At 37.8% G+C, this 21,655-nt stretch overlaps 1 protein-coding gene across 5 annotated transcripts in view; it reads left to right on the top strand.

Annotated features, from left to right (window-relative positions):
* Nucleotides 1-5,449: 5,449 nt before the first annotated feature.
* The window catches only part of RASSF9 (Ras association domain family member 9), a 40,299-nt gene continuing 24,093 nt past the window's right edge, over nucleotides 5,450-21,655 (top strand). Inside the window, exon 1 of one of the 5 annotated variants that reach the window (XM_013190050.3) lies at nucleotides 5,450-5,544. Coding sequence is in view for 1 of the 5 variants with exons in the window: in XM_013190045.3 (XP_013045499.1) it covers nucleotides 9,057-9,103 (47 nt within the window). In the remaining 4 variants the exon portion in view is untranslated. Of the gene's footprint in view, nucleotides 5,545-8,827; nucleotides 9,104-9,188; nucleotides 9,476-13,297; nucleotides 13,927-21,655 lie in introns of those variants that run through there. The other 4 variants (XM_048061196.2, XM_013190045.3, XM_013190046.3 and 1 more) reach the window with 4 other exon arrangements.

Raw genomic sequence — 21,655 nt, forward strand, 5'->3', positions numbered from 1 at the left:
CTTCCCTTCCCTTCCCTTCCCTTCCCTTCCCTTCCCTTCCCTTCCCTTCCCTTCCCTTCCCTTCCCTTCCCTTCCCTTCCCTTCCCTTCCCTTCCCTTCCCTTCCCTTCCCTTCCCTTCCCTTCCCTTCCCTTCCCTTCCCTTCCCTTCCCTTCCCTTCCCTTCCCTTCCCTTCCCTTCCCTTCCCTTCCCTTCCCTTCCCTTCCCTTCCCTTCCCTTCCCTTCCCTTCCCTTCCCTTCCCTTCCCTTCCCTTCCCTTCCCTTCCCTTCCCTTCCCTTCCCTTCCCTTCCCTTCCCTTCCCTTCCCTTCCCTTCCCTTCCCTTTTTTCTTTCCTAATTGGTCCTGTTTGTGTTACTTTATTTTAAACTTAACACCAGGTTGATTCTTAAGTTGATGTTTCATCTAATAAATCTGCTTTCTAGCTAGGATGAAAGTAAGAAATTCTTTTGGATGTGAATTTCTGACCAGACTCATAAATTTTCTTTTTTTTTTTTTTTACCTCTTAAAGGAGAAAAACATGCTTTATTCACTGTCCCAGAGACCAGTCTCTACTAACACATTTGCAGTTGTTCATTTGTGTAAGAAGACCTTGATCAGACAAAACTCCCATTGGCTTCAATGCAGAAGCTTAAAAAAAACAACCCTACAAGTATGAATTTAGTTGTCTCCAAGTATTACATCATATGCAGATTCCAAATGTACTGAAAAATCTTTTTCTGTTCTTTTTTTTTTCTTTTTATTTTTTTCCTTAGAAATTGAGTGAGAGAAAGATTTAGAAGCTGTTTTAGCCTAGAATTTTCATATGTTGTCTATTAGAAGCTTTCTTATTCTTCATGGTACACTAATTTCCTTTAAAAGTAATTCATGTACTGGCAGTGTGCCAGTATAGGATTGTGAAACAGCAGCTTTTTGCCACTGTGGAATTATCAATGATATTTTCAGTTCTCCCCTAGATGATACAGGATTGGAAGGTCTAAATGTTTGTTTCTGTCCTGCATGAGAATAGACTACAGGGATGGGTGTATTTTATTATTTAAGCAAGATTTGTGTATTTTCCATGTATGGCTGGTATCTAGCAAGGGAGAAAGCTTGTGTCTGACCCACATGTGAGCTGACATCTGGAGGAGATCTTTCTCCCTGTGCAGAGACAAGAACAGGCATGCTGGAAATGTACATCAGGAAAACAATATCAAGGATTTTGGTGTAAAGTTGAAAAGTGATAGGCTTAATGGGTGCAGGTACTGACAGGATTTCAGGAACTGTCATTAAAGAACATAACTCCATCTGTAATGACTGAAGTAGTGTACACCTCCAGGGAGCATTTTTTTTTCAGATGTTTGTCTCTAAAAAATGTTCTCATTCATCAGACAAGTGAACACTCAGAGGCTTGTTTCTTTCTGAAAAACATTTTCAATTGCAAAGATCAGTTCTAAATACTGTAAAATTTACTTAAATTACCTAAAAATGAGTTTCTCTTTCTAATATCAAATAATGCCCCGAGTTGAATAATGAAATAATTGCTACAGCTCAATTGAGTGATATGTTTTTGAAATGTCACAAGAAAAAAAAATGTATATGTATATATATATAACCTTAGAATATGTGTATATTTGAGGAATCAAACCTGGCCATGATCGTGTCAAGATTTTATCTTCAATTCCACTGAGAATATTACACTCTGTTCAAAAAATAATAATAAATGTAAATTAAATATAACATTCATACAAGGTAAATTATTGATAGTCAGGGCATGAAGATTCCTTACCTTTGAGATCAGGTGAATACATGGTCCTTGTCCTTCTTAAAGCATACACGGTTAAAAATCGGGGTGGAAGGAAGAGAGACGGTAAAGTTCGACAGACTGTGGTTTGAAAGCTTTTATTCTATTGTGTAAAGACATATCTTGGGAGAATTCTTACTGTACTTAAACCTCAGAAAACCATTAAATATGAAATAAATGGGACATAACTGTTGCAGAACAAAAGGCATATAATTAATACTACGTTTATTAATCACATAGAGAAGTGTATCATCATTACTGGAGGTTTAAAGTAAGGAGGCCTTCCCTCAGAGGGTGGTGAGGCACTGGAACAGGTTGCCCAGAGAGGTTGTGGATGCCCCATCCCTGGAGGTGTTCAAGATCAGGTTAGATGAGGTCCTGAGAAACCTGATCTAGTGGGTGGCATCCCTGCCCATGGCAGAGGGGTTGGAACTAGATGATCTTTAAGGTCCCTTCCACCATGAGCCATTCTATGACTATGACTGTCCTGAGAACCATTCTCATGGATTCTTCCCATATTCCTTTGCTTTATATATATTTAAAGTCCTCCAAGCACTGAACGTAGTACTGTCTGTTGCTTATCTAAAAATCCTAGGCTCATCTTTTCTCATTTAGTGCTACAAAGAGTGTCATTGCCCATCATTGGATGTGGGCAGCATAATAATGAACCTTCTTTTTTTAGAACATGAGAGTATGTTGTAGTATGTTATGAAAATTTAACATATATCTATTGAAAGAAAAAAATGCTATATAGAAAAACTTTATTTAGATACATTTATAACTCTATATCTGCCTCCCTCCCCCCCCCAGAAAAAAGTATTTTTAGCATATATTTAAATAAGAAAAAATATTTTGTGTGTGTATATGTGTCTTTTCTCTTCAAAATGTAAACTCTTCCAGGAATAGGATTTTTATTTATTTTTTTATTTTTATTTTTTGTATCGGGTGTGTTTCCAACATACTTTTTGTGATGGATGCAATCTTGACTATGGCTCTGTGCTCAGATCCATTTTAGGTTTTCTGATAAGGCCTCTACATCAATTATCAACCCAGATATGGCAGTTTGGGATACAGTAGTTCACCAAAACTGCTCTATTTGATGTAGATGACACAATAGTCAGAGCAACTTCTAAGTCAGACACTTATATGCTTGAACCAAAGAATATAAGCACAAAACATTACTGTAGCATGCCATCTGAAGTTCTGTGAAAAGTAATTATATGTTTCATAACATAAACCAAAAAAAAAAAAAAAGTAAAACAACAGAGTATTAGATGGATCATTTAGCCCTGCCTGATGTTTCCATGATTACCCTGCAGTTCTGGAGGAGTTGAGAATTTAATTCATATCTCTTAGCACATTTTAATCAAAATTACAAAGTAAAGAAAAAGGATCTACAAGACTGGTGGAGAAAAGACACAAGGAAAAGAGTAATTGTTTTGTTACATCCAATCATTAACAGAAGAGCTGCTTTACTGTATCACACCAAATGCTTTGCTGGCATCACATCCTGTATCTGATACTCATCCTGCACTGGCAGATGTTTAGGGAAGAGTGCAAAACCAAGCCAAATACAAGGTAGTTTTTTTTACTACCCACATCAGGTAATCAACAGTTTAAGTATTTTTTGAGCTGAAAGCTTGTTTAGACCATTATATCTAATACTCCCTACAGTGGATTGAAAAATTTTCTTTCATATACCCTGATACTGATGACAAACATTTACACCATTACAGTAAAAGTGGAAACACATAAGGGAGGAGAGTGTTGTAAATGGAAAAATGGTAAATCCAGTCACAGGGCATTGTCTCAGTACCTAATGAAAGCAAAGACAGAAAGATTTGGGACTGGATTAGGAATGTGCTGACTGGAAGTCATGCAGAGACAAAGAATTTGTCTCCACATCTGGGGAGACTGAATGAGATATGTGATTAGGAGCACTTGGGGCTTGTAGAATATAAAAGTAGTTCTTTATCTGAAATAACATGCTTACAGAGGGACAAACTGCATGTTTTGCTTACTGCTGTATTACAGCGCAGGAAAATTCTTACATGGAAGTCCTCTACAAAGGTCACAGTGGCTGAAGTGAAGTTTCAACCAGATCCAATCTGCAACTCAATAGTAACCCAAAGGTTTCCTGTGCTTAGGGCTATGCCAATGGCTAGTGAACTGTAGGGGGGAAGGAGGGTAGCAGAAAAAGAGGTTTGGGAAACAGCTGCACCAAGTCAATAAGTACCTAAGAACACAATGATTTTTGTGACTGCTAGTGGCCATAGAGTCCATGGTTTTGCCTAACCTCTTTTTGAATTTATTCATAGTTTTGTTCTCCATGGTATTTTTAAGTCAGAGGGCAGTTCTGTAATTTAATTAAAAATGCAAATTATTAAAAAATACATTTTAACCTTGCTGATTTTTCTTTCAACACGCCCTTGTACTTACACTGTAATAAATCATTTTTTCTATTTTTTTCTCCATGATATACACGACAGTAGACTTCTCTCATCGTAATCAAATATTCACCATTTTTCAGATTTAAAAGTTTTAACTCTAATTATTTTCTCATTGTATATTAAGCTATTCTTTATCTAAAAGTTCTCTCTGCCATTTGCTGTCCCTGTCCCTTCATGGTGCTATATAATTTTTCATATGGGATACCAGGGGTATTCAAACTGTAGGCTCAGAATGAATGTTTATAGTAGCTTTTCAGCTTCATTCTGGATTCCTTTCTGAATAATTGTTAACTGTCTCTCTCCTTTTCTTTCTACTTAAAAAAAAAAAAAAAAAAAAAGTTTAGCTGAGGTCATCAACATGACCTTTACCTGCCAGTTTATCATTACCCACCAGTCTTCTGAGTCCCTCTTCAAAATCCTCTCAAGGAAGCTGAACACCACAAATCCACAACCTCTCTGAAGATACATCACTCAGTTCTCAGTTTCCTATGTTTTAACCAGTTACGGTCCCAGCACTGAGCTTTCCTTCTTACCCTATTAGATTATTTAGTCTCATGTTTTATACTCATAAACTTGGCTGCACTTAAAGCAGACAGAAATAGTTACGATGTTGTAAAATGATGTTGCTAGTGTACTAGGATCAGACTACGTATGGTGATGTAGAGCAAGGAATAGGTAATTTATCTTGTTTCAAAGGGAGCCTTTGCTGCCTCCATCAAGCTGCTCGCTGCTGCAGTCAGAATGAAATTACACAATGTGGCTGAGTCAATCCAGCTTTTCAGGGTTGCTCAGACTGTCCTCCTCCCACATCTCTTGGCTGCATGGTCCTTTTACTCTCCTGCCAGTCCTGCAAATTGTTTGACATGCCAATAAGCCAATTTAACTACCTAGCCCAGGAAAAAAAAAAAAAAAGAAAAAGAAAAAGAAAAAAAGTTTATTCACTTTTCTGTGTCACATCAACTTTCCATCCATTTAAGAAGCTGAATGGTGTAAACACAAAGCCTGTTGACAACCAGACCTGGCACAAGGAAATGGTCGTGAGTCTGCCCAGTGGGAGAGGAAAGAGGACAGCAAGTCATTGTATTAGATGAAGTCATTTAATGTGAATCCACTCTTAACATAGGGTTTCACTGAGCTGCCAAGTTGTCCTACCACACAGCCAAAGGGGGAGGTCTTGTGCCTTGCCCCTGTTTCTGATTCTTTTTTTCACTGTGTTTCCTCTCTTTCACTCTCTTAGTCCTGCTTCTGGTTCAACTCCTCCCTTGCACCAGCTTTGGAAATCACACCATCTGAATGGTCTTTTCTGATCCCGAGGTAAGTCAACTCACCTCACCAATCAGTCCAAAACAGATGGAGCAAACTTTTGTTGCTGGGTTGGAATTTGAGTGAGTTATCTGCTTACCAGGAGATCACATGAGATCCCAAACACTGTGTAAGATAGGTGCTGGAACCAAGCAGTAGGTATGAGGGAAGAAACGGAAGGGGGAGAACAGTAGCACATCTGCTCCTTGTTGCATGCAAAAAGTTAATTTGGCTCTTTGCGTTCTGTGAAATTATACCCATAGACTGCTATGGTTAAAGCTGGATTGCACATCTCTACGCTGCAGTATTTTTGTCAAAGGGATGAGCAAAATATTCCATGTGAGTTGCTTTGGAAGATGGCAAAAGAAACATTTAAATTTATTAACCTTAACCTTTCTGATCAAGCACCAAATATTTGCATCCAGATTTATTATTCATCAAGCTTATCCAGGTGGGAAGTGATACTCTAAAATTTATAATTCCTTTTCTTTCTTCTTTAAATACCAGAGTGAATTGTTGACTAGTCTGTCTGATGATTTTAAGTCCAGTACATACACATTTTATGGAGCTTTTTTTTTTTTTTTTAAAAACAAACAAACAAACAAACAGCAAGTCCTAGAAACTCTCTTGCATTCATTATTTCTTGTTGGGGGAAGATATTGTATAGAAGAATGATTTAGCTACGCCTAGCACCTCATGGGTGAAAAATGGGATGTTACCAGCTATTTTACATTGTAGGTTTTCACACGAATAGAGAATGACTAGAAGGTGATTGTGCTCAAAAGTTGACCTGTGGTTGTTTTTGGTGCCCCTATGGCACGCTGGGAAGGGCCCAGGTCTGGAATGTTGGCCTGATATTCTTGGAAGATCAGAGCTGGAGTTTAAAGAAAACTAAGGACATGTACATACAAATGCGGGTAGTTTGAGGCACTTTGGGAGTTTAAGGGCAAGCTAACTAAACTGTTGTGTCAACACTGCCTACAAAATTAACCTGTCCCTCTGACATGTTTTGCTACTATTTCCACTCTGTTGAGAATCTGGTTTATGTGCTGAAGAATGGAAGTTCATGTCCCTTCTATTGCATTTTCTTATGTTTCTGTATATATGTTTGTATAAACTCACTAAGTCATTTTGCTGTCTATGATACATTTATTTTGGGTTCTATAGATTAATTGTATACCAAGTGAGACAGCATGTATTCTCTTCTTTATGGTTTACTAAATGTCTTTTTTTTTTTTTTTTTCCAAACAGCAGTGTTCTTTTTCTTAGGATTCTCTCCTTTATTGTTTTCTAAAACTTTATCATATACTCACTCACTGTTTTCCTGCTTTTGGTTAGCCTAATTGTGAAATTGAATAGACTGAGAACCTTCTCTTCTCCCTCAGCTGTGGGGAAAATGTCTGCTTATTAGTACTGGAATCTTTCCTACAATTCTTTGCTTAGCTACATGAACGTAGCATTGTGATTTACTTGCATAGAGGGATCCAGTTCCCACATTACATAAGTTTGGTTTAAAAGTATTTTGCATTTTCTAGTAAAAGAAGAACAATTTACATCATATTTTCATATTTCAATAAATTAAAACTGTGAGGTGACTATTTATGAATAATAAAAACAGCTACATATATTGCTAGATTCCCATTTGTTTTTGTAATTATGAGAAAAGTTAATATTATTCTGGAGATAAAGCTATTTCATTTTGCCTCTGCTGATAAAAATAGCTATTTGAATATTAATTGTTTTACAGGAAGTCTTAGTGATTTGATTTTTATGCCAAGTATGCCTTGAACTTCTCTTAGGGACTGAAAAATTTCCACTATCTTTTAAATATGAGAAAATCCCCTCTTCGTGGCACATATAACCTGAGAAAGCAAAAGGAAAGACTTCTACAGACTTAATGGGTTTGGGCTTACGTTCATAATGCCAAAAACAGACTGCTTAAAATCTCCCCTGGCAGCAGGATGAGAAATCTGAAAGTTGTTTCATTTCTGCTTTCCTATTTTTGTGTTATTTGGATGATTACACCAACAAGGCTTTTAAGAGTCTCGGGTCACTCTCTTTGTGGTCACAGCTCAGAGAATTTAGAGGCGTGGGACTGAACTGAAAATATGTGGGGCATTCCCAGCACTGCCAGTAATAGGTAACCCATGGAATGGGCCTTTGCTTTGTTTTCTTCAGGCTGTTGTGACTATCTGGACTAAGGGAGGAAAAGGGAATTTAGAAAAAGGGTTTTTTTTTTTTTTTTTTTTTTTTTTTTCAGATAAGCACTCAGTCTGGTAGACTACTGTCCAGTCATACCCCACCCCTTCAAGTTAACAAAACAATTCCCTATTATGTTGCACACTCTGTAAGCCACATAAAGAATTTGCCCTGTAATATGTGGGGGGAAGAGAGAGAGAAAAGGAGGAGAGGAGAGGAGAGGGAGGAGGGGAGGGGAGGGGAGGGGAGGGGAATTTACATCTAATTACCTGCACAAAGTAGAGTGCTAGGGTAGGCTGTGCTGGAGCCTTCCTGTCCCAGGACCCTCAGCCACCAGCCTTTGGGGTGCAATGCATCCTCTTTCCCATGCTCCATTCCAAATTGCTGGGGGGAGGGGGTAGTATTTTTCTTCTGAAACTTAAAAAAGTTTTCCCTTCTGAAACTTCACTACAAATCCCTCATTCCAATGGGGTTCCAACAGACAGGAACTGTAGTGTGTGTTCATTTCCCTCCTGCCAAAGCCGGCTCAAAAGAATAACACAAAAGGACCTGCAACATCCCAGTAGGAGAGGAGCTGAATCTTTCATTTTGCTGCCTCTTTTGCTCTCTGCTAGGCCACACTTACAAAGTTGACTAAGGTGCTTTTAGCCACACAAAGGTCTGCAAAGGCTGTCATGCAAACAGATAATTTACTTCAAAATCCAGGGAGGGCAGAGGGGCCACAGAGGTCTAGCTTTTTCCCTTCATCTTCCCATTACTTATCCAACACCTTTTAAAGAGGTACTGCTCCTTGATTTGAAAGGAAGGTTATTATGTACTGAGAACTGGTGTGGCAACTGTTGCTTGCCCTTCATTAACGTCGGTGTTTAGCTGAACGACTTGACCTGAAGTGGCTGGAGCCTCCCGGGGAAAGTTTTCAATCCTTTTGTTGTGTGTTTTTGCAGAGTTCCCCTTCTCTTCCATTTGCTGGCTGGTGCCCTGAGGGTGACGAGGCTGAAAGTTTAGCAAGTTCTGAGCATAACTTCATATCACAAAAGCAAGTGTTCCACCCCCCCGCGCCCCCCCCCCCCCCCCCCCCCCCTTCTTTTTCCTGCTCCTAAACGCCTCCTTCAAGATTGCAGCTGGGCAGGACTCCAAAGGTGCAGCAGCAGCAGCAGCAACAAGCCGGAGTTCAAAGTTAGCAGTAAATTGCACAACTTCCAGCTCATCGCTACGCTCAGTGACTATTAACAAGCTGGAAGGAGCTCAGGGAAAAAAACAGGGGAGAAGGGAACACCCTCGAATTGTTTGGGTATCGCTGATGTTATGCTTCTGCCGCTGGAATCATGGCTCCCTTTGGAAGGAATTTATTAAAAACCCGGCATAAAAACAGGTAAAGTGCGTGCATACGTGGAGGGAAAGGGATGGGGCTCAGGGATGGATTTTACACTTTTTTTTTTTTTTTTTTTTTTTTTTTTGGTTCTGGGGGAAGGATATGTTGCTCCGGTCCCACGCAGCTGCCGGGAGCTGTAACTTCGGGGCTCACCTGCGAGCGGGAGTCGGGCTGGAGGCACCAAGTCGGCGTGTGTGGGGGAAGGGGCCCTTGTTCCCAGTCTCCCCCGTCCTCCCCGACTCTTCCCTCTCTTGGCTCTGGCACATTTGAGTTCTGGGCACTATTTCCATTGCGGGGAACATAGCTTTTCCTGACTTTGAACCTCTCCCGTGTTAACCAACGCGAACATCTGAAGCCCCCCGTGTTAACAAGGTGAGGCTCGGCCGGGGCTGGGAGGCGAGGCTGGCGGCCCTGCCGTGCGGATTCTGCCGGCGGTGAGGGTCGGGGCGACCTGGCCCCCCTTTGCCTGCGCTGGGAAGAAACTCCCCGAGTTTCTCACGGGAGGGCTGCGGCGGGGCGCCGGGCTCCGGGCCCCTCCGCGTCTCGTTTTCCTTTCCCTCACTGGGGTGAAAGCTGCAGCCCCTAAGCACCAACCCCATCACCTCGCTCGGCATGAGAGCCAGAGTGGGCAAGGTGAAGGCTTTTTTTGTTAGTCTTTAGACTGAGCTGAACTCGAGTGCCTTTTTTTTTCCTTTTTTTTTTTTTTTTTTTTCTTTAAAAATGTCCTGGGTGACAGCTATGATCTCTGGGATGGCTCCTGCGAAGTTTCTTTAGAGGGACTTTGACCCTCACATTTCGCATACTTCTACATGCCACACTCATGAACTGTAAAAAGAAAAAAAAATAGCGTAGAGCAGAGTTATATAATCATTTTAAGTGGTAGGACGCCACTAAAGTTTTTAAAGTTTGCTTGGAGTGAATATGCTACTTTGGACACCATGGAATTTACAGTGGCTAAACCCATTTTAGATAAAATTGAACAGAAGCAGCACTGAAATTTTGACTTGCTGAGAAACTCAAAACTCATTTGTAATCTCTTTGTTCTTCAATTGATGGTTCTCCTTCAATCTTCATTCCATCTCTTCATTCTTCGACTGTTGCTTCGACTGAAATTTAGGTCATATTTAAGAGTACATGGGGGTAAATCTTTTCCTATGAGAATAAAATTGGGCCCTAAAAAGTCGCATAAAAATATCTTGCTTTTTTTCTAAGGGCAAGTTTTAACTTTTGAATTTCCCATTTGATATACTGAAAGTTATTCTTGGGGTGGGATTACGTGAAAATACTAATACATTATACAGAACATAAATCAGAAAGATTGTAGCAGTTGAGGTTCAAAAAGTAAGATACCATTTTAGAATTATTGATATCATAGGTTACTGCATAAACAAGTATATTTTGATAATAGGTCTAGAAACAGAAATATTTTGAAGCACTTCAAATTGGGATACACTCTGTTTGAAGATTTAGAAAGGTGGATGTGAACTTTGACATGAAATGCTTTTACATAAACCTGAACATTTGTTCCCATTAAAATAGAAAATTTGCTACTGCCGTCAGTTACCTGAATAACTGTGTTAAATCACAAAGCATACTTCCATGCTGTTCAAGTGAATTTGTTTCTCTTTTGGACTTGTAAAATATCTTCAGACTAATTGCCTTAATCTCACTGTGTTTGCTGATGTGACATTCTATTCCTCAGGAAAAGAAAGTCATAATCCAAAGCTTTTAAGAGGCAATAAAAATTAAAATACCAAAGGAACCATTGCTGTGAACATCTAGTACTTTCTTCTCATTTCCTGCCCCCCCCCCCCCCCCCCCCAAAAAAAAAGGGGTGTGTGTGTGGAATGAAGGCCTTTACTGGCAAAGAGGTGTTGTGGCAGTATGAACAAGAAGGGTCTGAAAGTCTTGTGACTACAGAAAAGGTGGGAGTTGAAGGGGATTAAATCAAGAAAAAAGCAAAATATGTAATTCTTAAAACTATTTTCTATTCAAATATTTAATTTTTTGTGTATGTAAAGCTAACATATGATACTGAATATTGAGAGTGAAACTTTGATTATCCAATTATTAATTGGATCCTGTAGTATGACTGAAGAACTGTGAAATAATTCTTTTTTCATTATAATATTATCTTTGCCAACTCATTTGAAACCTTGAAAAGGAAGTCAAGTGAGCTTAAAATCAAAAGCAGTAGTTGGGGAGTTAGAACCTGTGGCTCATTTTCTTGCCTTAGTTTGCATACCTGTAAAGAGGAACCAAAAAGAGACACACATATATATGTATATATTTAATCTACTGCCTTGTTTATTAGGTCTAGTGCTTGTCCATCACTTTGAGAAAATCAGTTGTAACAGAAAAAAAATGTTGCATAAAGAGGGAGTACAGGAGGAGCAAGTGCTCTTCCCCTGCCCTTCTTCCCATTTTGCTTTTTCTCTGAAAGTATGTAATGACCATTAACTACATGCAAATATAACTGCTAGAGATAAACAAATGAGGAGTAATTCTCTGTTTACAGTAGGAGGACATAAAACTAAGTTAAATGGCTTAATGAAGGCAGCAAAGGCAGTTTGAACAAGAGCCAGAAGGAAAATGAAGGAGTTAGAGTCATTTGCTCAGATAACAAGATGACACCTCTATAATTAGTGCTCGTCTTGCAGCATTGCCTAGAGGTCCCAGTACAGGATCAGGGCCCTGTTTTGTAGTAGACTCTTCACATCCAGGTCATAAAATGTCAGTCTCTATCTCAAAGAACTCAGAGTTTAAAAAAGGGTTTACTCTAATTTTACCTGTATGTGTGAAGTATTTGAGCAGGAAACAGGGGGGATATTGGCTGTGATGTCATAAGCCTTTACAGAAAGAAACTGAGATTAAACCTCAGAGGAAGACAAAACCTGTGCAGAACTGCTTCCAGTATGTGGATGATCTGTTGGTGTTACTCTTTTTGGGTTGCTGAATTCTAGCTCAGTAGAGAGACAACACAAGTCCTCGGTTTAAGTCAGCCCTGATTTGATTTCAGAGGAGCAGCCACTAGGAAAGTGGCGCCAGCATGTTTTTCTTGGCCAGAGGGTGATATCTTGATATTTTTTCCAAGAATTGTAAGTTTTTATGCTATTCTTCAACCTCCTATGACATCAAGAAATAATTATAGTCCCTAGAGCATGTGTGTGCTTGTCGGCATTGTCCCTTGGAGAACAATGTGCCCAAAAGGTAGCAAGGCTATGCCCCACCCACCTACAAATCCAACTCTGCTCAGTAGGGACAGCTGTATGCTGTAAAGCAATAAAGGAAGAGGGACGGTTTCCTGCAGGACTAAGCCTCAGTAACATGAATAAACCCAAGAGGATAAATTTTTATACAGAGCTCTTAAGAACACTACTCATTGGAAGTGTGTGATTTGAGGAAATGCTCAGCCAAAGGCTGAGGTACATAGTCTGAGTTCTTTGCAGATAAGGTCTAGTATTGATCTAACACATTATACTACACAGAGACAAAACAACCCTCTATCCAACTATGAGCAACATATACAAAACATAAATGCTTACTGTGTTTGTATACCAGTGTTTCACATTGTATACAATTTCCTGTTTGTTAAGGAGAAGAGGAATCTATGCCCCATTAGTTTTCTGTCAGATTAGGACTTCTCTACACTTGGGTGCTAGATTTGGTCGCTTCTGGGAATGGGTCTTTAGGTTTATCAGTCATTTAAATATTTCAGACTTTACCCATCATATCAGGGATATCTGGATCTATCATTGTCTAACCTGCCCAGTGATCTCACAAAAATAGCTGATTCCATTGCTGCTTCTCTTTCATTGTGGCCACTTGGGTTTTTCACAAAAACCTTACCCAAATTTGTCAAAGCCCTACAGTTCCATGCAAGCTGTTGGTCAGGAAAGTAGCCATCCAAAAGGGAGAACATACAGAGAATTTCTCTTCACGTAGTTGTCCTTGATTCTTCAGGGCTATCCTGTTAGGCACAAATAGATTGAGAAATATTTTTGCCAGTGTAATTCATGCTGATCCTAAGTTTATCACAAATATATGTATGCTCTGTTGACAATACTACACATCTGAACCCACAGTGCTATTTTACGATGAAACAGTTGTATTATAAATCTGTTATTTAAATGTATTTATTGTTCTTCTCTTCATTATGGATTTTTTTCCACATTTTATCATGAATTTCTCAGTGCCACAGCAGTTAGCATAGTGTGTCTATATAGAAGACAATCATTTACTTTGCCTGCTCTTTTTGTTTGCATCTCATTAATCTCATCTCTGGTTCAGACATAGAAAGAAAGACCATATATATCATTCGTATAGATACAGCTGGAGTTCTTCCTGTTCTGAAAGTCAGATGCCCCTCCTCAGTGAGAGTAACATTCAATTATTCTCTCAGAATCTTGATTACAGTGTAGGATAATGAATTAGATTAGAGACTTCATCCATGTGATACTGAGCTAACATTGCCATGTTCCCTCCCTTCCTCCCTCCCTTTAGTAGTTTTGCATTGTACCTAGTTAGCACAGTGATTTGAGTATTACTCAGAACACTTCTGTTGCTCTACAGTTGAGTATGATGCTGTACTTTTTAAGCCTTGGTGAAGTGAAACTGAAATTGCTCAGCATTAAGGTTTGGACTGGAAACTATACTGGAGATCAGGTGCTTATCTGAATGAACTGTGTGTGACCCACTCTGTAAGTCTCATGTAAGGGATCATGTGAGATGTCTAATACTACTCTTCTTGGATGAGCATACCTGAAGAAAAGTCTATATGAAGCTGTAAGGGTGCTTTTTGATCCAAAACTACCAGGCATTTGGTATGTATGTTGGGGAAGGGGGGTGTGGACGTGGAAGGGAGGAGAAGGGGTGCACAGGGTGGGGGATAAAAGCTTATTTTGTATCAGTGGTGTTATCTGTGTTCAATTTTTAACTTGAAAATATGGTGTATGTTTGGTAATGGTGGAGCATACACTTATTTTTACTTTTTCTTGAATGTGAGGTATGTTAGTGAGCTATCAAAGAAGTTATTCTTTGAGCTGCAGTTCATACATTATAATTTATTTTCTGGTCAGACTTGTCAGCTTTGTCTCAAGGGTCAAACTGATTGCATACATTTTCTAGTAATCTTTGTACATATTTGTTCACTTCACTTTCAGGAAGAGATTTTTGTCTAGCAAAACACTAACCTTATTTCTAAAGAGTTAATTATCTACTATTCTGGGAGGGCAGACAGCAATTTCATTCCAGTGGAGTAAATAAAATGACTAATAGATATATGTAATACTACACTATCTAAGGAAGGAACATTACTTAGGTTAAGTTGAAGCTAATCTGAAACACTAAAACAGTGTACAGTCAGTCAGGCTGAGAAAGCACACCTCAGAAAAAGAAAAATGTTTTTATTAATACAAAAGAAAAATCTTGCTGGGCAGTGGTGATTTTCTGTTTTACTAATGAAAAGTGAATATTTTCCATGCAGGAAGAAAAACTCAGATATGTTGCTAAGTGTAATGATATCAGTAGAAAGATGTAGGTTTTCAGAGATGGGGAATTACTTCTTTAAAATTCTAATAACTTTAAGAAAAATTAGTCACATACTAGAACCTCTTGATTAACCTACAAAGGTAGATGCTAAGACTCAGAATATCTTAATTTTTCTTGCTTTCATATGATGAATAATAACTTAAAATTATGATCTTAAACATTATTGTTTGCAAGCATTGACAGCACAAATGCTGTACAAACATGAATTAGTTCCTTCAACTTCTGTATTTAATATGTAGATAAAAATTAATGGTGACAAAAAGGGAGATACAAGATAGATTTTTTTGCTTAAAACCATATTCACATGTAGTGAAGCCTGGAATTGAATGTTGGACATGTTGGTACCCAGTTGTATGCATACGTAACTGAGTTATCATTGTTGCTTCTATTGTTTCTTTTACGTGTTATGATACTCTAAAATGGTAACTTTCTGTTGTGTTCTGCAATGTTATTATGCTAGCAATTTCACAAGCATCACATAGAACAAAACAGAGTAAAATGGGCTCAGGATGATGAACATAAAGAAAGAGTGAGAAACTAAATGGAATTAGAAGGAAAAATAGATGACTAAATTATTTTGTTGAACCAAGGTCCTATACAGAATGTAGGTACTAATCAAATACAGTTCAGTGTAATTCTCAGGTAGCTAAAACACTATGTTACAGACAAGCATCACACAGAATTCTCTAAAAGTTTCTCTCATTAGTTTGTGTCATCTCATTTTTATCATTTATTCCATGCCTATGTCTCCCATTAACAAAAATTAGTTAGAATTGAGTGCAGTATAGTTGTCATGCAAATTCCGGTGATGCCATTTTACCTCCCAAGGACTGTAAATTTTCCACGGAACTGCAAAATTCTTACAATAAAAATGAGATTTTTTTCATGCACATATGTTACACAAATATAAAAGCCAAGAGCCAAGCAATGATTTTTGAATTTACACATTTTGGAGACCCTTATCCAAAAGAAAACAATGTTTGAAAGTATTGAGAACGTTTCTGGAACCTCAAAGAGTGCCTGGAATCACCAAGTGGTCTCCTTTTCCTGTCTTGGCCTATCCAGAAATGTGCACTTAAGGAGCACATGTTGTAATAGCGATAATGATACTGACTTGTTTGTGACTTCAGAAAACTGATAAGCACACTTAGCTTTCCTTAGCTGTAATTTAGGTGATAATATTTACATGCCTCAGGAAAGTAAGTATGGCATGACTAGACAGTGAAAAATTCTATAGAAGTGCAGAGTGTGAAAGCAAGTTAGCAGGAGAGGTATGAATAAAATCTGGGAGTTCCTTGTTTCTAATCCTTGTACAGTTCACTAGAGCTGGCTGCTGCACAAAGAAATGAGAATACATAGTGGATTGTTTAGGTTTGATTTTGCATAATTCACTGAGGAATTTTCAATGGTCTAAAGTTTTTCATAATTTTAAATATGCCTTGTGGGGAGTGAGGTGGTTTTGTGAGGTGAAAAAGGGGAAAGAAAGGCAACTTTTAAAACCCCAAATCAGAATGGAAAGTCTTCACTGGTAAAGATAATAAAGTTGTCCTGTGAGTATATTTTTAATTCTATGAAACTTATGTTCTGTTATCACATGGAGAGGAATAAAAGACACTACACCTGAAAGAAAATTTTCCACTGTAAGTTTGGCAGACCTCTCAAACGTGTGCTATTTAAAAATGCATTTCTCTTTCGCTGACTTTGATTCTCATACTTGTCTGTCTGAGTACATTTGCATCTGCTAGTTTGAGCCATCTCATTTGTAGTTTTAGGTGCTTGTGTGGTTGCTAGACATACATTTTTGAACATTAGTATTAGAAGTGAGATACTATCAACCTATACAGCCCATATCAAATAGGCTATCAACCTATGTTGTAAACTTGTAGATGATGTAAACTTCTGTTTTCCTCAGATTATTTTCTTGTTTTTCTTCTTTTTTCCACATTTGTTATTCAACTGCTGAGTAGCAAAAGGAAGAAGATATATTTATATAGAGGTAGGTATTTGCTATGAAAGAGGGTAAAACCTGTCAATGTGATTAATTTGTTTTCTTTATTCCCCACCCCATCTGTTCTCATTCATTACTGTAAAGAATTATGAGTTATGAATTTCCGATCATAATGGAAAATACAATCAGCTCTCTAGACAAGCAAAATATATTGATTTTACCCTTATTTTAATAATACAAAACTGGTAAGGATTAAATTAAATATGAAAAGGCATAACATTCTCTTGTTCAGGGGAAAAGTCAAGTTTATAAAAATGTAATAATCTATTACAACAAGTTTTGGTTTGTTAAGGTATAAATATGTTTACCTTAATTTAACTTGTAAGGATGAATGACTTCAGTGGAATAATGTACTTGAGTGAAGACTACTCATTTTTAAGACAGTGTGCCCTTGGGTCTTGAACCTGCAATTTACTCTGTGTTAATAGATTCCTTCATCCATAGGGAACATCTTAGTTTGTTTTCCCCAGCCTCCTCCAAATTCAAAATAAGATTAATTATTTCGAGAGTAGCTTCCACTGTTAAAACTCTTTAAACAACAGCAACAATAACAGCAACAAAAATCAGAGTAACAGTCAAAGCACTGTTTTGATGACATTTTATGCCTCATTTGGAAGTTATCGGATTTGGATTCTGCTTACTGATCAAAGTGTTGATTAGTGATATTTATAAATGCAGGATCATATGCTGATTTTCAGCTACTCTTGTTTCTGTTGGCTTAAGAATTGGCAAATTGGTGTGCTGAACTGTTGTTTCACTTGGACATTACCTGTTGACAGACTTCCTCTGTACTGATTGCTAAAGTACTAAGTGTGCTTGTTTAACTTCATTATTGCCTGTATCTCTCAGGGCCACTTTGTTGACAGTATCCTGTTTTAACAAGTCCAGTCTCCTAACAAAAATTTAGGATTGCACTTTATCATACTTCTGGTTCTCATACTTTAAGGTCTCGGTAGATAACTAATCATGTTTATTTACTCTTGAAGGCCATTACAGGTGTCAGACAAAGACCTGAGTTATTTTTGGAACTGCAGTTGTGGATGGTCACAGTTCTTAGTTTTACTGACTCTCAGACTGTTCATAAGATTCAGGTACACAGTAAAGCACAAAAGGTGAATTTCATATTAGTCAATTTTAGAACATTTAGGTATCTATTTAGGTATCTATTCATCTAAGTGCTCTTTGCAGTTAATGGATACATCTAAACATTCCCAGAGGGTAATTCATTCAGGCTTAGACATCCATTTTAGTATGGGATTAGTCAACCCTTTGGAGGTACCTATCTTATGCCACTGATTACAGAGGAAGGTCAGAAAATTATCTTTAACTATACCTCTACATTTTAAATAGCTAAAGGTAGATGAGCTGAGCTCCACCCCAGTCATTTTCAAAGGGAAGATCTTCATAGAGCATGCTCAGACCTTGTAGCACACCTATTTAACCATCTTTTGCACCATTCATTTTAGTAATTAAAAAGGGAATAGTGAATGGAGAGGTGAATTATAGATGGGTAATGTATGATTAAGGGAGAACCATCCTAATAGAAGGGATGCTATTCCTTGCCCCGCCGCAAAATTCCTACGTGACGCTAGTCAAGTCACAAAAAACACAGTTTACAGAAGTGGTTACTCATTGCATGTCACTCATTTTATAATTCTATGTCCTATAATCTGTTTTGTACAAGGGCTGAGCAGAGGGAATTTACGGATGTCCTCCTTTGGACACCTTTATAGATATCAGTTCAGTTTAACCATACTGGGAGCTTGAACAGGTGAATGGTTTGACTTAATTCTTTCTGAGCTTTGGGTTCTTCTATCAATAGAAGAGTGTGTGAAGATAAATTAAGTAATTTGTTAGTTTATGAAGCAGTTGAATATCTAGTGATAAAAGGCATAGTAAAAAAAAAAAAAGTAATAAAAAACTGATTTTTTTTTCTTCTGTAAAGCATAGTACCATACATAAAAGAGAAGATATAAAGTGGACACATACTGGACAAAAGTAAGTTATTAAGATTAAATTTATGAAAGAGGCTTTGATACCTAGATGTCATTGTGGTCACTTAAGACTAGCTTTAAAAACTTTTGATGTCCATTAAATTATGATTAAAACCCTCAGTAGTAACATTTTAACTGTCAGCATTCTCCAGCTACCTGTACTACCATCAGGTCTCACATCCACCCTGAAAACTGTAGTTATGTACCTCCTTCACACCCTTAAAAAATTAAGAAAAGATTAGTCTTTCACCTTTTTCAGCTATGAGTTACCACCTAAGAGCCCTGTTCAGAGCATGTGTGATGGCACACAAACTGCAGCCAGGTGACCCAGTGTCCAGAACACCCCTGTAAAAAACCCATACTGGCATCTTCAACATGTATTTGTCAGGGAAGTCCTGTCAAGTTTTCCAAAGTGAAATTCTCTTGATATTTCTTGTTGAAGCTGTTCCATTTTGTCTTGGCTTGCACACGTTCCTTACAGTAGCTCAGAGAAAGACAAAGCTTTGTGTTGAAGGCTTTACTGGGAGAAGGTGATCAGACTGTTGGTTGTTGTTCTAATTAACTTTGTAATGTGTTATGCAGTGAACATCTGAATGTAGACTAACAGTAAATATTTAAGTTCTACCCTTCAATTTATATTTCTGTCTATGCTACGTCAGTTCCTCCTGAACTTGCTGCTGTCAAATTCTGTTAGGTGTTGAACTGTTCTGTGTTGCTTTTTGTGGAAGTTCAGGTGCCCAAGAGGAGATTATGAACGTCAGCAACAGGGAAAGTACCTGAAAGTTTTAACACTCAGTGCCAGTAAGGCCTCAGTACGTTCTGTGACTCTGGCAAAACTGAGCATTTGTTGTACGCGTTCAGGAGATGGGCTCTGATGTAAAGGAGAGAAGGCACCTAACTATGGATATGCTGAATTTAATTTGTGTTGGTTGAACTAAGTAGCATGGAAAACTTCAACTGTGATGCCTAAAGTTTCTGAGTGCTTGACTGCCTCTTGAGCATATTTCTTTTTATTAAGGTGCGTCCCATGTTTAGTACACAAATGCACATACGACAATTTGTGTTATATATGATCTTGTAATGCATATGTTTAGCTAATAAAATATGCTGTCACATACATTATTACAGATTTAACCTGTATCATCTATATCTAATGTTAAATAAAATATATTACTAATCCCAACTCATCATATACGTATAAATAATATGTACAGAAATAGACATTTCTGTAGATTGCATTCAAACACGTCTACATATTACTAAACTGAGTACCTACAGGAGTCCTTTTAAATGCAGAAGTGCTAAACAGAATGTGAATGTGTCATGGAAAACTTCTAAATATGTATGTTTCTCCAAACACGACAGAATTGTTCTCATGGCAGAAGGAAGAATGCCTTCATTTAGCTGTCACTGCTGTATCCCTTCAGCTTATGAAGTGTCTTATTAGAATTAAACTGTCTTTTTATCCTCCCTAAACTATAAAGTCATCCACATTGCTCATATGTTGAAAGGATCCCTAGCTGCAAAGACATTTGGATACATGAAGTAAAGAAACATCAGATTAATTTGAATGTTGACTCACGTCTGCCTTTTTGTGAACTGAAGACAACACGTAGTTTGTGGTGTCTTTCTGGAGTCACAGTCCTCTTGGGACAGTCAGTATCCCGCTGGAGATGCGTCTTGTAAAACTAGCCTCATGATTTCTTGGACCTGCCTTAGTCTTTGGCCACAAAGTGTGACTTTATGATGTCTGTGTGACATCTTTTCAGCTGCATGAAATTTTTAAATGTAATTTTCCTAAAGTGTTCAGTCAAATTCAGGGGTGTTATCTCAAAGAGTTTTCCAAGGCCTTTATCTTTATGACATAATTCATCTTGACTCATGGTTTAGAGTGAGATGGCCCCAGCTGGATACAGAAGAGATATTTCTAAGAGGATTCAAAAAATTTTAGCTAAGGAAAAGAAAAACTGAACATATGAAAAAAAGTTGAAAAACAAATTGATTTTTTTTTTTCTTTACTCATTATCTCTGTTTCCTCATGGTTCTGGAAGAGACTTTGGGCTTAGGTCATGATTAAGTTTGAATATTTTGTTCACATAGCTTTTTATGAGTCATGGAATATTTTCCCTCTGCAATCAGCTTCCTCCTTCTTCTCTCTGTCTGTCACATCTAGTTTCTTCTTTACATTAATCCAGAGAATTTCCCATTCCTCTTGATCTTTATGATCCAGCATTGACCTTGCTTCCAGATGAGAGTTCTTCCCTCTTTGCCTTCCCCATCTCTATTGTTCAGCTGTCTAGAACTAGTTTTGCAAACTTTTGTGCCATCTTTAGCATATCATTGGCTAGGTCAGAGCCCAGCCGGTAAGGTTAACAATTTATTTCATTTTTTTCAGTAGCTTCTTCAGAGAGGATGCAGTGATATTTCAGAGACCCCATCAACCTGTCCCTGACTAAGCACATATTGAAGCATTCATTGATAGGCAATTTTAGAAAATTACTTGAAAGCATAAGCTGCACAAGTCTCCCAGATTGTTAATGGATAGTAAAATGCTTCAAGTTTCTTTTTGAAAAAGCTTTGGCCACTTTTCTTGTTAGCATAATTATGTATCTACTACTCAATTTAGCTCTTTAGAGATTTCTGTAAGTCCACTTCATCATCTCATCCTTTTTTTCCTTTCAGCTCTTCAAATATTGTAAGTAATGGAACACATTTGTCATTGAGTTAAGTTTCAGAAAGTTCAAGAGAGAAATCTGAAGAAGAAAAAAAAAAAGGAAGAAAAAAATGATTGTAAATGAGGTCTTGATAGAACCCCTTTTGAGGAGACACCTTCAATATACTTTAATGAAAGCAAACTAAATAGGGAAGATCACACAGAATACTTTAACAGCAGTTCCATAGTCTGCAAAATTTATTGAAATAAATACAGAAGAAAATTGAAGCTCATCTTGCCATTCTCACTCCTGGCAAACTGTAAAGAGATACTCAAACTAGGTTTTA

Source organism: Anser cygnoides, chromosome 1 (genome assembly GCF_040182565.1).
Source record: "Anser cygnoides isolate HZ-2024a breed goose chromosome 1, Taihu_goose_T2T_genome, whole genome shotgun sequence".
Classification (NCBI taxonomy): Eukaryota; Metazoa; Chordata; class Aves; order Anseriformes; family Anatidae; genus Anser; species Anser cygnoides.